Source organism: Heterocephalus glaber, unplaced genomic scaffold (genome assembly GCF_053883595.1).
Source record: "Heterocephalus glaber isolate CG9 unplaced genomic scaffold, H.glaber_assembly_v1.0 deba00001504, whole genome shotgun sequence".
Taxonomy (NCBI): Eukaryota; Metazoa; Chordata; class Mammalia; order Rodentia; family Bathyergidae; genus Heterocephalus; species Heterocephalus glaber.
The window spans coordinates 28,756,218-28,773,795 of NW_028258324.1; the positions used below are offsets into that span (position 1 = coordinate 28,756,218).

Below are 17,578 nucleotides of genomic sequence, written 5' to 3' on the forward strand. Positions count from 1 at the left end.
TTGGAAACTGCTGTTCATGCCACACGTCTGGATTTTGTGTGTCTGCCAGCATTCTAGAAGCATTGATCTTTTTAATTTCTACTAAAACTCTCTGCATTTCTTTAGAGGTTAACAAAGTTATACAAAGTTCAAAGTTCTTTACATTACTCCCAATTAAGACAAAGCAAAGATGGGATCAAACAATTGAAGCATTTTGGAGCTGTCTTGGCAGAGAATAAATGACTTTCTTTTTCTCTGGATCTAGCCTCCCTTGTCTTTTTTTTTTTTAAGTCAAATCTCAAATATTGCACCTTGGTCTGACATATTTGTGCCTTTTCCCAACAGTCTCTTTTTCTAACTCACTATAAAGGAGAAGGTCATATTGTAACCTGTTGGCTCTTAAACCCTTTGAAGATGACCAATGTACACATATTATAGTAACACTTTTAGAATTTAACCCTTTGATGACAACCAATGTAAACATATTTAAACTTTTCATAACAAACTTGAAACCAACAAACAAACATACATATTTTCTTGATAAATCACTTTCACACATCTTTTGACATACCTAGGCCTTCTGGTCTTGTATATTTCTTTTTATCTTTCTAACAAGACAAACATACAAAATTTTTATATCAAAATTGTGTCTCTTTTACTTATAGCTTTTTAATATTTTTTATCTCATTTAATATAGACCTTTTATCACAAAGTTGTCTTTAGCTGTTAAAATTTTAAATTGTTCCTTTTTTGTTCTCAGATTGTTAAACTTTAAATTTGGGTGGCTGCTAATAGAATGGTAGTAACCTTGATGGTTTTTTTAATCAACAAAGTACAGAAAAGAGCAATTTAACCATATAATTACAATTGAAGAATTTGCAATGTTCAAGAAATTCTTTAAGCACACCAATTAAACATCAACTCAAACTGAAACACAGATACATTTATCAATTAACTAAAATTTGTAACCCTTGTAAAATTTCTTACTTTCTCTGGCTTTGTCTTATGCCCTTCAGAGCTTTTCTTTAGCTGTTTTCAATCCATTACTTACTTTCTCTTTTCAATTTTTTAAAAATTTGAGTGTAAGTCCTATTCAATCCTCTCTGAGTCTGACTGCAGCATGCACCCTCTGGTGCTCTGAAGCCAAGCAGTTCTCATGCTTTTGTCCCCACCTCCTCCAAACCTGTGAATTTAGCAACTCAAAAGGAGGGGGAAAGTCTAAATTCTCTCAGTCCAGATCTGAAAGGACCGGTTTCTTTTCAGCATCATCCCCTTTCTGATGGAGGACCAGGATATTGCTTTTTGCTTCTGGGGTACACATATGAAGCCAAGGAGGCATTCTGTGGCACAATTTGAGCCATAAATCAATATAGGGAAATTGATCTGGATGGTCCCATCCAGGGGTGGTGACTGTTAGCCAGATGGACCAGACGAGACCCTCATCTAGGGATCTCTCAGTTGGCCAAGCTAGGCAAAGCTTGGGCCATTCTAACTCACAAAAGGCTCTAAGTTTTGGGGTTTCATCTTAATACCATAATTTCCAGTAAAACATTTCATAAAATTCTTAACCATGCATTCCAAAACAGTAGGACGAGATGTTTCTGTCCCTGTGATCGGCCAATCAGAGTGTTGGTGTGTGTATGGGTACCCTTGTATGGAGATGCAAGACAAACAAAGGTGTGGGATCACTTGCTCTCCTGCCTGGCTGCAGGTCTCTCAGTCACTTTAAGGTCCATTCAGGCTAAAGTGGGCTGTCGCATAAGCTCATTGCTGTGTCTTTGTTAAACATGACCACAGAACTGAAAGACAGACTACACACAAGTTCCTCAGAGGACTCTTTAAGCACAAGCACCTCCTCTCTCTGTCTTGGCCCACAGCTCATTTCACACACTCTCCTATCCAGAACTCTTTCACACATTTATTCAGAAGTTATCACATTCTCTCCTGGTGACCCCCTAACCATAGCCAAAACAACTGAAAGAAGCTACCTCCCAAAATGGCAAAACACAAGGGGTGATAGGGCCCCTGCATTATTTTTGCCCAAAGTTCACAAAGTGAACCAAAGCAAATGGGAGGAGCTATCTTCCCAAATGGCAAAGCACAAGGGGTGATCATGCACCTGTGCTGTATTTGCACAAAGTTACAAAATACAAATTCACAAAGCAAAACCAAAAGTTAATAACTAGGGTGTTTCCCAGGGTTTCTCACCCAGCAAAGGAGAGAGACAGATGAGACACCAAGAGCAGCAGTCCTCCTTCTGTTGTCTTCCATCTTGGGTTTGGACGATCCTCAGCCATTGGTCTCCATGTCCTGTTGGGGAGCCTAGGAAATTAGTCCCAGGGGTAAGCCTTTCCTCTTGAGGAGATGGAGAGCCCTTCCTTCCAGTGGGGTTCAGGGCGATGCCCAAAAGGGCTATTTCATTCCTGATTCCTGGTCAGAGAACCAAATATTCCAGAAATGTCAGAAAGAAATACACGGAGACACAGAATTTGGTAAAATAATAAAACTTCTACTTGCAAGCTGGAGGGACAACCAGAAACCGGTCTGGTTAATATCTGCGTGCCCCCTTGTTCAGTGTTTCTCTTTTTATATCATTTTTATCCATTATCTCATCCCTAGTGGTCTTTGATGTGTAAATACAATTCCAGTTCCTATTTACAAGTCACAGACACAAGATAGGCATATATACATTGTAAATTCACCCAGCCATTGCAACTTCGTTAGGTTAATGAAGTTACTGGTTAAAGAGTCAGATAACCTGTCACCTTAAACAACAAGAGTTAGGGAAAAAGTAAATCTTAAAGGAACACATTACTTATTTTGCTTCTACAACTACCTTAATATTCAGTCTACTAAGTTATCTAAAACTTTTCCCTATCAAAATCACAAGGTGGGTCTAATGTGGGTCAAAACTATGATCAACCGATTACAAGTATAGCCACTTAGGTAATATTGAACCAGTGGAGAAGAAGGTCATGTAGCAAGTGTACATGGATAGAGAAAAGACTTTTTAAGGAAGGGATGGATCAAGAGGTTCTGTTCACCTCCTAGGGTGACTGATGTCTATCTAGACTTTTTTGAACCAGGTGATGCCAATTGCAGTATAATCTGCAATTTATTGCTTATGCCTTGGACAGGCATGTAGGCCTGGTCATTTAATATTTATCTTGAGGCCTGGCCTTTGACAGATGCACCTCCAGACACAGCTGTAATGTGTTCTCATCTTCTGCACTGACTCCCTCGAGAGCTTAACCCTGTCTGAATGCTATATTTCTACTGTCTATAATACTTGTGCACTTGATAAAAATATACACTTCACCTAATGTTAGATTCTCAGTATATGTTTGTTAAGTCTATCTGGCTTCTGTTGGTATTCAAGTCCATTGTTTCTACATAATTTTTTTCCAGATGATCTATTCATTATTGAAAGGGAGGTATTATAGCCTTATATGTTAACACAGATGGTCTTTGACTTTTGATGCTTCACCTTATATTTTTTGACTTTATGAAAGTGATATACATTCAGTAGAAAATACACTTGGAAGTTTGAATTTTGGTCTTTTTCCTGGATATCCATGTCTGGTACAACACTTTAGTATGATATTGGGTACTGGTAACATTCTGCAGCTCCCAGAGTCAGCCACTTGATCTCAACCCTGTAATGATACTGTTTAATAAATTACATGAGATATTCAGTACTTTTTTATAAAGTAGGTTGTGTTAGATGATTTTGTCCAACTGTAGGCTTGGGTAAGTGGTCTGAACCATTTAAGGTAGATTAGTCTAAGCTATCATTATAGCTTAAGTATATTGATACTTGGTACCTTAAGTATATTTTTATATATTTTAAGTTTTTGTAATAGTATGCTTCAAATATTTTTTTATCTTTTGTTTGTCTATTACACGCTACACTTTCACATCTCCAGCATTACATGCAACTGATATCACAATTTAATTTTTTATTGTCTTCATGATCAATTTATAATAAACAGTAATTTTTAATAATTTGTCCTTTACACTAGAGTTAAACGTGTTTTTGCAGCACTATTTCAGTATTAGAATATTAAATTTGAATATATTCTTGCTTTTATAGAGTTTCATGATTTCATGTTATTAGCATTCACTTGTTTCAAACTTTAAAGACACCCTGTAGTGTTCCTTTAATAAGCCAAATCTAGTGGTAATGAATTTTCTCAGCTTTTGTTTATCTGGGAAAATATTTCTCCTTATTTCTGAAGGAGAGCTTTGCTAGTTATAACATTCTTGAAAGGCAGCTTTGGTTTATTCTTCCAGCACTTAGAATATGTTGTCTTAATCTTCTCTGTTTAGCAAGGCTTCTGCTAAGAAATTCACTTATAGTTTTTTATAGGAATGCCTTTGTATATAACTAGTTGTTTTCTCTGGCAACTTTCAAAATTCTTTTTTTTTCCTTTGATTCTTAAGGATTTTATTACAATGTGTCTCTGTGAAAATGTTTTTATGTTTAATCTGTTTGGAGTTCTCTGTGTTCATGGATCTGAACAAATGTTTTTGTTGGCCCTGAACTTGGGTCTGACAGGGTGAACATGAAGCCTGGGGCTACAGAGGCCAGCCTGACCAACACCTCCATTTTATGAAAGAATTTTGTTATGACTAGTATTCACTTTTAAATGTTTGATAGAATTTATCAGTGAAACAACCTCCACCCGACATTTGCTTTATTGTCTCAATTTAAAATATAAATCCATTAAAAGATATAAGCTGTATAAATTTCCTATTTTTGAGTCAGTTATATTGATAGTTTTAAAGAATTACATCCATGACATCTACAAAAATAGACCATGCATTTTCAGTGAGGTGTTGTTATCCCCAAGGGGGTAAAAATTAGTTTGTGTTGGGGAAAAATGAGGAAAAATATCTAGAAAAGGTTCACAAGGGAGGAACAATAACAAAATAAGTGACAAACAGTGAGATAAAATTTTTCACAATATTTCATATACTATGTAAACATATCAAATTAACAAATTTTTCATTCTGACACTGATAATTTGTGCTTTACATCTTGATTAATTTGGGTTAAGCAGTTTATTCTTTTTAATATATTAAGTTTAGCAGTTAATTTTTTGATGTTTATATTTTATTTTATGGCTCCAGTTCTTATTTTTATTATTGTACTCTCTTTGCACATTTTGGGTTTAATTTGCTTTTGTAAATTCTTGCTTCTTTATGGTAGAAAGTTGAGTTTAAATATTTTCATATATACTTGAAGCTATTAGTGATCCTTAATACACTTTTTTTTCTGTGCTACACATAATAAGTTAACTTATTTTTCATATGTCATTTGTTTTGCTATTTTTCTAAAAATATTTTTCTAAAAATGTTATATCATTTTAAAAATTGGGATTTCCAAGAGTTGTTCTTTTTAGTGATTTTTGATTTAGCTTTCTTGTCTTAGAGAATATACTCCACAATTTCAGTCTTTGGGATCAATTGAGACTTGTTTATACCTCAGCAATGGTCCAAATTTGTAAATTTTCCAACTCCCTTGAAAGGAATATATTTGTATTCTGTAGTTATTGATTACAATGCTCTGTAACTGTCAACTGGAACAGGTTGGGTTTTAATTTTTATCTATTTGTTATATTAATTAATGACAATTTTAAGTTAAAAATTGAATTATAGTCATTTGTCAATCACCCTTAATATTTTTGAAATAATAATTTGAGAGTTATTAGGTCCACAGGTATGTGTTATAAAAGGCAATGAAATTACGCATCTTACTTAACATTTTCATTTTTCATAACCATAGTACAAACTAAGAAATCAACTTTGGTACAACATCATAAAATAACCAGGGCTTCATTGGATTTCATGGATTTTTTTCACTAAGATTTCAGACCATTTCTGGTTCTGCATACAGTTTATAGTCTCATATTGCATCTAGTTATCATGTCTCCATGGTTTTTTCAGTCTTCCACAGTATGATGGTTAAGCTTGATTGTCAACTTCACTGAATGAATGATCACACAATTCTGGATGAGTCAGGGAGGTGTGGTTTAGAGGACTGTATCTGGTTCCTGGTTTCTTCTTCCCTTTCTCTTTGGTTTCTCTCTGACATGAAGGAAACAGCTTTGCTCCATTGTGCCCATTCAGCATGATAATTGTTCCTTGGAGCCAGTCAACCATGGTTTGAAATCTCTAAAACTGTGATCCAAATAAACCATTTCTTCTTTTAAAATGATTGTGTATGGCAGGCTTTTTTTTCTCAGCAATGGAAAATCTGTCTAGTATACATCATTTGCCAGCCTTTCTTGAAGATCTTTCATGATTTTGATATTTTCAAAGATTGCTATCTTTTTCCTGATGTTTGCACATTATGGAAACTTTCTCTACTATTAGTTTTCTAAGAAAACATGACAAATTAGTCTTCTTCAGACTTCTTGTAAAGAAATACTGCTCTTTACTTTTATAAAAATTTAAATCAAAAGGTTTTATATGCCAGGTATGTATGTATGTATGTATTTGTTTTAATGTCTTTTCCCTTATAAAATACTCAGATTTGGAGCACTTAGAAGTTTATGTAGACACATACATATATGTCATGTTTTTATATGCATGTATAATTTATGTTAGTATATATACTTGTATATATTAATCTATAATATCAGACACATAAAATTCTATTGTTACCCTACCATGGCAGTGATAGCATCAGCCAAATCTATTCCACTTTAATTCCATTCTTGTTTAGAGTTATTTATAAATTTTCTCAAGAGGAAAATAAAAGTGGATTTCATTTCCATATAAAAAAGTTTGTAAACCATTAGATTTGCTGATTTCCAGGGTCAACTTTCTGCGCATTTTAAAAAATATGTCATTTAGTTAAAGTATTTTCCTGGAGTTGGGAGAAAGTGAGATGGGCAGTGAAAATTGAAGAAAGGCCTACTTTGGGTTTATTATATTAATTGTTATTCCAAGTTGTCTAGCAATCCAATCTTCAGTTTCATCTGAAACCAGTTGTGTGGATGTAGAGATCCTGAGACCTGTCCAACAATATTGAATCATGATCAAGCAACACATTGGCAAACCTGTAATTTCTCCTTTCAAATTTTTACATTTCCTTGGCTATGCATTTAAAGAATACTTAAATGATGATAAGATGTTAGCCATAGAGATTTATGAAGATGTGAAGACCTACCTTACAGCTTTCCAGCAGGAAAATACTATATATTAACATAGGCAACAAAGTGTGATCATTCTCAGTAGAATCTGTAATGTAGTACAAATACATTTCAAGTTAATTAAAATGTATCATTATTCTATTCCATGGGTTAATTAATTATACAAAAGGTAGTATTTACTCAACTTTTTTGTCTATCTGTTCAGACTTTTATGCTGAAAACACAGCTGAAAATTCACATCTTGGTGTGTTTAAGTTACATGTTAAAAAGTGATTCCTTTACCTTCTCTTCCTTTTTCTTGGACTACTAAACCTTCTGCATGAGTTACATTATAAACTGTACATGGAAGGGGAATGGCACCAAGTTCTTGTAATCCATGCACTCTTGGCAGCTGAACTAGAAGGGTTGCAAATTCAAGCCCCATCTGCCACTTAGAGAGACGTTTTCATCAAAAAACAAAAAAGAGGTTTGAAATGCAGCTCAATGCATAGGCCCTGGGTTTGATCCAAGCACAGAAAAGAAAAGAAAAGAAAGAAAGAAAGAAAGAAAGAAAGAAAGAAAGAAAGAAAGAAAGAAAGAAAGAAAGAAAGAAAGGGGAGAGAGGAAGAGAAGGAAAGAAAGAGAAAGAAAGAAAGGAAAGAAAAGAAAGAAAATATTATCATGGATTATGAAGACCTGTAGATTACCCTGTAACTTTCCTTTGTGCAGGTTCTCCCATTTTTCAGTTATATTTTCATCACTGAAAGGGAATGAATACCTTTCACCTATGATGCCAAGATTTTCTGGCAACACTACACAATGTACACTGAAATCACTTCTCCCACTTTATAATCACAGTGGTCTGTATGATCACTATAGTCAAAAGAATTTTCTTTAATCTTTAATTCTTTAATTGAAAGAAACAAATATTTCCTAAATTCAATCATCATATGTAAGTCCACTCATAACTATATTTTATTTTAAGGCAATCTGTGTATTTTTTTATTTACCTAGGCTCACAGATATATTCTTAATTTCAGATAAAATGTGAATTTTGTGTAGTTTTGATTATTATTAAATTCTACTCTCCTAGACTTTTAAAAAGTATACATTTTAATATATAGGCAATTTAAAAAGATTGATATGATTGATATGATTACATAGGTAATCAGATTTATAGGTGAGGCCTTTCTAAATACACCATAACTAATTTGGATCATTTTTTATAGGATGGTAGGGCAGCTTTATATACAAATGACAACTTACAATTGTGTATTATTTTCAATAATATTTCTATGGTATAGCTATACCATATTTAAAGATCTTACATATTTGATACTTTCAAAATAAAAATATTGCATTTTCAATATTTTAAAATCACAAATGTCAATCAGAAACTACAAATTATGATTTGGTTTAAAAATACACAGTTGGAATAAAACATCCTTGGATGTGGGGTGATTGTCCTTAGTACATATGCTAGTTTCTGCCATTTTTTTTTTTGTCTTTGCAGTCACAACACCTCAGTATTATAAATAGCACCTGAAGTCCTTTAAAAGTAGAAATATGTATTTGAGTCTTGTATCAGGATTCCTCTGAAAGTGTCTATCCAACTTATCTTAGGATGTATATCCTCATCTCAGGGCAAAATGGACCTTAATAAGATTTCTAAATTAAACACTTCTTAAAATCTGAATAACTTATACATCTTTTTAACATATGCAATCTGAAATTGTATATGGTTTTAAAATTATTACACTAAAATTGACATAAAAAATTTAACCAACATTATTTTATGTTTTAAGATTTAGGTAATTGTTTTTTTTTTCCTTCACCACTGGTGATAACAAGTAATAAATTTATCACTAACTTATATCCTTAACATCACTCAAATAAAGAAATTAAATCTTTTTTGGTGCTATGGAATTTTAGTCTCAAAGTGGTCCGTAAGTGTGGTGAGGATGATTTTAATGAAGTACTATTTTCATTAAGTAGCCAGTTTTTCCCCCTATGAGTTTAAGGGCAAGATACATTTATAACATCCAGATGAAGGTAATATGTAAAGAATCTCTCCTTCTCACATACACTGATCTTTCTTTCTCTTTCAAGAGAACTCTAATATAAGATTAGTGTTGATTCATGTTTATTTTTAAAAATAAAGATAATAGACAAAAGGACACCAGGCTGTAGTAGCTACAAAACCAACAGACCAACAAAACAACCATCAAATAAATTTCCTGTGACTGTGTTAATATTTATAATCTTCTCTTTGTTTCATTTATGATCCCAAGTCATCTCTAGATCTCTGCTGGATTCTCAGGTAATCTCAGCTTCTCAGGGATCTTTCTCTAGAAGTTATTTCTTTGTTTTCTAATACTTTCAAAATCTAATTTTATTTGCTTTATGATTTTAGCATACATTCAGGCTTTCTTACATGTATTCTGTCAGTCTTCTTTCCATACTTAACTTTAGTTAGGTTAAATTGTACTGCCTCTTTTGCATGCTCACAATGCATACCCTCTTTAGTCTTTGTACTTTGCTCTGGCCATCCTCTGAACTTCCTGGGATTAATTTTATGAATGATATTTTCTTCTTAATCTAAAGAAATTTCCACTGCCATTCTCATTTTAAATAACTTATTTTCATCATTTACAACAATTGCCAACTTTTATCTTAAAAAACTTTCTTCCCATGATGCCTGTAATAGCACCCTCTCTTTCTTCTCTTCTTCCCTCTTTTCCATCCAATTTTATGTGACACCAATCTTTTCCCTGTACACTCTGTTAAATCAGATATTTCTTACAGTATAAGCCTTGGTTATTCTGTTTCCACTGTCTTCTTGATCTAATGGCTTCAGCTCTGATTTATCTGCTGTAGGCTCTCAAATTTGTATTTTCCAACAAGACACTGTCTTGTGCTCAAAATCTATATACACATGGATGGTCAATAAAGTCCAGAAATTCCTCCATGCAAACTTATTCTACTTTGTCTCTATACTTATTAGCTGGAGCAGTTTACACACAGCTACAATATAGTGCTCACAACAAATATTTGTTGCACATATGCATTCCCAACTAGGCAAGTTAAGTTATTTGGAATCTGGCACAATATATTTTTTGAATAAGCTCTGTATTTCCAAACCTCTGGCATCACATTTATCTCCCTCCTGTCTTCTTTTTCTGTTCTTTAGAATATTTCAATGTTTGATTTTGTTGACTCTCTTTAACCTATTTTATTTGAGTAGCAACTTTCTTTAACCAGGCTCATTGTATACAGAATACAGAATATCTCAGAATATCTTTAATTATCTCTGTGGAGAAACTTTAGAAAATAAATAAGGATACTGTAACTCAATCCCTCTGGACCAGGTGCAACTGATTATTCATCTTTAGAACATGTATAGCTGGTTTACCTGTTTGCCTGAGATGGGTGTGGGTGAATTCATTTTGTTCCCTCCCTGTTTATGTAGCCACAGATTATTTCAGCGAGCTGTGAGCCAAAGAAATGACAGAAGCCCATTAATGCCACATCAGATAAAAAGAGGAAAGTATGGTGAAAGATGAAATTAGAGAGTTTGATTGGGTTAAATTAGGGAAGGGCATTGTAAGATTTTTTTTTTTTAACCCGAATCTAAGGGTATTTTAAAACTATTGAAAACTTTTAATCACATTTGAATTACAGCACTACTTTTACCGATCAGAAGAGATTTTTAGAATGTGGCACATTGTGGAAAACAGAACATTAAAAATAATTGCACTTTTCAGCAATAAATACAATATTATGAACTAAGATGGTAACAGTGGGAATGACAAAAGATGGATGGATTTGTAAAATAAAAAGAGATGGAATTTGATTTGGAGAGAAATGAAAAAAGAAGAGTCAAGTAGCATGAATAGGAGGACAGTATTTTGATGGATATAAGAGGAAACTGAATATAAAATACTGATCAGACTGTTTCACTTATGGAAAATGCTGACTGAACATTAGCAATTATGATTTCCCAACAGTGGATAAGTTCTGATCCTAGGTAAGCTTCTGGGAACTGAGCCTGTGTTTGCAAGTGGAGATGAGAGTAGTCAAACAGCACTTATTCAAGAAAAATATTTAAAATGAAAATAGTAGGGAAGTAGGAGACACGCTAAATTGATTTAATTTATTAAAATGGTGAAGAAGCATGTATGACAGTGATCCCCTATTGTCAAAAATGGGTTTGGGTGACTTTTTTTTTCCAGAGGGCTTCTGAGGTCTGAGCTATGGCTGTAGCTTACATGTGTGTTATTAAGATGGTTGTGCAGAAAACCCCTCAATATACTCAAAAAAACAAATAGAGCCCACCCAGTGTTTCCTGTGCTTTACTTGCTGGTTGATCAATATATTTTTCTGAAGCATTCCAATAATAAGTCACTGGGTTACTTTCACATTTCTTTCAATGACAATATTAAATAATGTCAAAACTTACTTAGTGCTTATGATATACCCAAGGCTGTACTGTAAATACTTCTTTCACTCTCACAAAAATCACATATTCTATTTTATTTACTGCTATATCAATTCTAAATATCAGATGGTTTTATAAGGTTACGTTACTTTTTAAGGTCATAGAGTTAATATGTTATAGATATGAGAGTAAAAACACTGATTTTAGGTTCTTCCTTAACAGTTGATTGAATACTATATCTGGGAGTTTTGACTCCAATACTCTGTTTTCTTGTCCTTATATTTAGAGGTAAAATAGAAAGTGAGATTTTTGAGGAAACAGGAAAGGACAGAATGAAGCCATCAACAGGAGAGCTGGTTGGTCAGCTAGAGACTTTGAAGGTTCTCTTGTGTGGAAATTCTCTAGCTTCCAGCATGGCTAGACCTGGGTCCTAGGATAAAACCAAAGACCTCTCATTGGAATTTATTTATGGTCATCTGTTTTTACCCAAATATTCATGGACAACCTGTGTATCAGTGGAATTGGGTTTGAGGTATGGTGTTGGGGTAGATGGAAAAGGATATTAGTGAGGATGGTGTCACAGTTGCTGTGAACCTGGGAAGTCTGTATTGAAAATAACAGATATGTTGAGTGATGAACAAGACTTATCCCTAGCAATACAGAAATTCTTCAAGTACCAAGTTACTAAGTTTGCATACATATATCCTTCTGTGCATGACAAGCAGCAAGTGAACTGGAGTGGACACTTGAATAACACACACCCAAATCAGAGGGCTAGGTGGTAGGGTCCCTTGTAAGCCAATGACTGGGATGAGGACAGTGGATGATGAGGAGCTAAGTGCAGAAACTCCAGTGCAGCCCCCTGGGAGGAGTACCCACCCTGCTCTAGGAAAGTGTCATGCCCTTGTGACTGGTGGCAGCACTTTTCGGGAGAAGAAGAGGATCATTATTGCTTCAGATTTCCTGGAATAGTCTTTATACCAACCGTAGTTCTTCACAGTAGATTAATGATTAGAATGGAGTTTGAAGTGAGTTGTGGACTCACACAGTCCCCTCTGGGTGGGGTAGAATGTTATGAAACACTCATTCTTGGGCTTTTCTCCCAAAATCTATGTAACTACTCCTGTGGTCATTCATGAACAAAAAATGTGGTGTAGGGCTGGGGATTTAGCTCAGTGGTGCTGCTGCCTGCCTCACAAGCACAAGGTCCTGAGTTTGATCCCCAGTACTGGCCAAAAAAGAAAAAAAAATGTGGTGTAGAAGTGAAAATGAGTTTTCCACATTCACTCCTACCTTTGTATCATGGCATAGAAATGTTTGATGAACTAGTCTTGAATTTCATTCTCAGCCATACAACTTGGAGATTGATCATCACCGTGATGTTAATAAACTACCCTCTTGGTGACAGTACTACCAGGGTCATAGCCCATAACTTGAATAGTTTTTCAAACTCCGTGGCTTAATAAAGGAGGGGCAGCGGTAATGACTTACATGGGAGAATTTTTATGAAAATATTAGAAGCTAGGGTTCATATCCTTTAAGTACAAAAGGTATATTCAAATGAATATCACTGTATTCTCAGTAAAACAATTCTCAGTTAATATAAGTAATTAAAAATATGGATGAACTTCGTTGCTAATCTTCCATAATTTTTTTCATTATTGATCTACTCAAAGGTCTATATCATACTAAAAAAGTAAAAAAGACTTAAATTAATAAGTATAGCTACAAATGTATAAACTTTGAAGATACTACCAGAGTTGGTTGCATTCCTACTTTTTCAAATTGTTACTTTAGTTCTTTTCCTTTTCTTGTCATAAGATCGTGAGATAACCGTCATAAACATTTTATACTCTGGTACATTTCAGTTGCCCACAAAACAAGGAATAAATATCCATGCATATGATATTCAAGTGCATTATTATAGAAAACTACATTCAATGCTTAATGTGGTTCAGTATTTGTGTTTATTTGAACCTTTACATTGTCATTAGCTGCTTGTCTTTGAGCCTAAGTAGATCTAGGGGGAAGATCTAAATTATAGATAGCTCAATAATTCAATATTATTTTTAGAACCTATTTATCATGTAGTTGTTACTGCTTTTTGCATCCAGTTATCTCAAGTTACAGGGATAGTGCTTTGTTAAAAATCATAAACTAAATAGAGATAATGATTCATTTATTTCTATATTATTTCATACTACATTAAGCATTTTATTATGATAGTTGCACTAAAAGGAAAAATTATAATTTAAACATCATACCAGTGTTTGTGGAATGCAAATCAAGTAGAAAGATCAATTGTATATATTTTTGTAAAGGGAAATGATACTTGGACTGAAAGAAGTAAAAGACTTTAGGGTTTAGAGAAAGTTTCCTTTGATTAGACTTTGACATATGTAATCACACATATATACATATGGATACATATTAAATGTGTAGAAAATATCTTAAAGGATTCACACCACATTGATTATATATCACTTGAATAAACCTTTCTAGTCTGCCAATGTTGAAGAACCTGGACAGTGGGCGCTGTTTCACCAGAATAGAGTGGACTTTGGGCTAAGCTTTGCAGTTCTTAGAGAGAGAAGAAAGCACTGAATGGTAAATCAACAAATGCATAATAGGAGAACATAGTGGGGAAAATAATGACACATCTGTGTGAAAAACAATGTCATAGACATTTCAGAAAAAAAAGGCTAAGCTTAGGTAAGGATATTGCTGGATTCTTCTTGCCCCATCTCTGTGTATATGGTATGTTTTTCCCCTTTAATTTGTGAGATTGAGGGTGAAATGTCTGAGGGTGGGATGTTGATGGTAATCTTATTTGATTAGTAAGTCACCTCCCTAAGGACACTAGGGAGTAATTGGGGATCTGGGGAACTTTCTGTCAGTAAACTTTGTCTTGACTCATTTCTATCTAGAATTGGAAATCTTGATAGTATAGGAGTGCATTTTGGAGATGACACCATTTCCTTTTCTGTGGTGCCTTTTGAGTTTCCACTCTTTGGGTTAAGCCACTTACTGTGATGTGAGGTTGACTTAGGAGTACATTTTCTGGCCCTGAGCTTTTCAGTTGGAACAGTACAAGTATTTTCGTTTGTTCAGGAGTCATTACTGCAGATGCTAGACACAAAGTGAGAAATTTCTTGGGTGATTAGTTTGAGTTCATCTAAATGAAGCCTTAAAGATGTCCTTCATCTCTGGAGAGAGGAGCACTTCATCAAAGAGTCCACATTTTTTCTCTTTCACATAAAACTTTGTGAGCATTAACAGGATTTTTTTTCACAATTCTCTTCCTTTGTTTTAACAAACACTTCACCATTTTTTCAGAAAATAAGTTCCTTATAATTGTTCTCCTCCAATTTATTCTGTGTACCTTTGTATTTTAATTCTTCTGAAAATGTACTATATGTGTCTTATTTATTTTCTCCTGACTGAGACACAATAATGACATCCACAACTCTAAGGAGGAAATTGAATTTGGTTAAGATAGTAGAGGTTTCAAGTTAAGAGTTCCAGCTGGCTCCAAGGAAGGGCGGTATTGTGGAGAGATGTAGCAGGGAAAAAGCAGCTGCATGGCAGCAGGAAGTGGAGAGAGAGAGATGAAGGGAGGAGGGATAAAGATACAACTTTCCGGCTGTGTCCTTCAGTGACCAACCTCCTCTGACAAGGCTTTACCTCTCCAAATCACATTTAGATATAAATTTATCACTGAATTAATGCACTGATATGAATTAATCCACTGATGAGTGTCACACCCCCATGATCCAATGTCTTCTAAAAAGCCTCACCTATGAGCCCATGAGGCTTTAGAGGAACATCAAGAAATAAACCATAACAGTACAGAATTGAGAATGCCTGGCTGATGGTAAAAAAAAAAAGATTATTTTAAAATAGCTTTACATGTTTAAAAATATTCAAAAGTTTTAATATTTTCAAACTTTAAAATAAAATAATATTATTTAGTAGTTTATTACTTCCATCCATTTGATTGGTTTCAGTCAAGAAGAACTTTTACAAATTTATATAGACTATCAATTTCCTCTAGGCATATTATATTTAACATGAATTACTTTCATTCATTGTTGATCTTGATAAAATCTTTGTATGTATCCCTCACCTATATTACTTTTTTCTATATCTCTATATCTCCATCCATTGTCTTATATTTACTCTTTGTATCTCAAACACTCAACAAATATTTTAAAAACTTTTATGTTTAAGTGACTTGACACTTTCATGTCAGTGAAATAAATAAATATATATATAAAATAAGTATGATTTGCAATATTAATGTCTTATGACTTTCTCATTTCTGGAAGAAAATACCCAATATCCACAAGGTGAAGGAGAAAATGTTTATTTTGGGTCAAATTTTGAAGAGGTTTCAGTCCATAGTTGGTTGGATCCAAGGCAGGGGGACAAGGGAGAAGGGCGTTGTAGAGGAGAAACAGTCCATGGCATGGGAAGCAGGAAGAAGCACCACACTGCTTTTAATCCCTCTATATTCCATCCAGGCTACAAGCCTATTGATTGCTGCCACTCATACCCAGTGTAGGGCTTCCCTCTTCAGTGAACCCATTTAGCCACAGCAGAACTATGACAATCCAACAGGGGACTAATCCAGATATCAGACACCCTCAATCCATATTCACACACCCTAGATCCAGGCACCTCTGAAAAGCCTCACCTATTAGACATGAGGTTTTGGGGGGGACATCTAGATACAAGTCATAACAATCAATTCATTTAGAGTTACCTCATGATTGCTTAACTTTTAAAATTCTACTTCTGGTGTTTTGTAAACCTTGCCTTAAAAAAGTATCATTTTTTTCAGGTGCAGAATGATCCTGAAATAAAACATAAAATCAAAATACAAGCTTTACTTTACCCTGGCTTACAAATGATTGATACTTATTTGCCTGCTCACCGAGAAAATGAGCATGGTATAGTGCTGACAAGGGACATAACCATAAAACTTGTGAGTTTGTATTTCACCAAGGATGAAGCCCTTCCAGAGGCAATGAGAAAAAACCAACACATGCCTGTGGAATCCAGACATCTCTTTAAGTTTGTTAACTGGAGTACTCTTCTTCCTGAGAAGTTTAGAAAGGACCATGTTTACACTGAACCAATTCTTGGAAGATCTGCTTATTCATTTCCAGCACTTATGGATTACAGAGCATCACCTTTGTTGGCCAATGATTCTCAGTTACAGAATTTGCCACTGACCTATATCCTTACCTGCCAATATGATATTCTTAGAGATGATGGACTTATGTACGTTTCAAGACTTCGGAATGTTGGCATTCAAGTAGCTCATGAGCATATTGAGGATGGAATCCATGGTGCTTTATCATATATGACAGCACCATTTTATTTACACCTAGGTCTTAGGATAAAAGATATGTATACTGGTTGGCTGGATAAGAATTTATAAGTGTATAATGCATGTATCTCTGAATTTTAGTTTGTGACACTTTGTAATTGTTGTGAAAAGAACAATGTAATTTGTGTTATGTCCAGACTTGAATTAGGTATAATGATTACTTTGTGTCATTAGTTATTAAATTTTCTGATTTACAGACATTGTATATAAAGTGGTTCAGTCTTTTTTCTCCTTGCTTTGAGTTTGTTGTAATTATGGCAGAGCTTTGTATTAGTTTCCCGTAACAAATTACAAACAAAACAATACTGGTGGCTCAAAATGAAAAAAATTTATTCTGTTAGTTTTCTGCAAATTTAAAGTCCAATATTAATATATATGGGCCAAAGTCAAGGCATTGGCAAGAGCCACACTCCCTCTGAGGGCTCTTGAATAAGCTCTGCTCTTCTTTTATCTTCTGATTGCTCGTTTTCCTTGACTGTAGCCAACATCTTCACTCAATCTCCACTCCATCGTCACACGGCATTCTCCTCTACTTGTGTCAACTCTCTATCTGTCTCCCAATTAAAACATACAGGTACTTTTAATTTAGGGCTTAGCCTAAATAATTCAGGTTAATTCCTGTACTTC

General features: G+C 34.3%; 1 protein-coding gene across 1 annotated transcript in view; it reads left to right on the forward strand.

Annotated features, from left to right (window-relative positions):
- Positions 1–17,216, forward strand: part of LOC101705307 (arylacetamide deacetylase-like 2) — a 36,724-nt gene extending 19,508 nt beyond the window's left edge. Inside the window, exon 5 of the mRNA XM_004834465.3 lies at positions 16,400–17,216. Coding sequence (XP_004834522.1) covers positions 16,400–17,002 — 603 coding nt within the window. The 3' untranslated portion in view covers positions 17,003–17,216. The remainder of the gene's footprint in view (positions 1–16,399) is intronic.
- Positions 17,217–17,578: the final 362 nt, after the last annotated feature.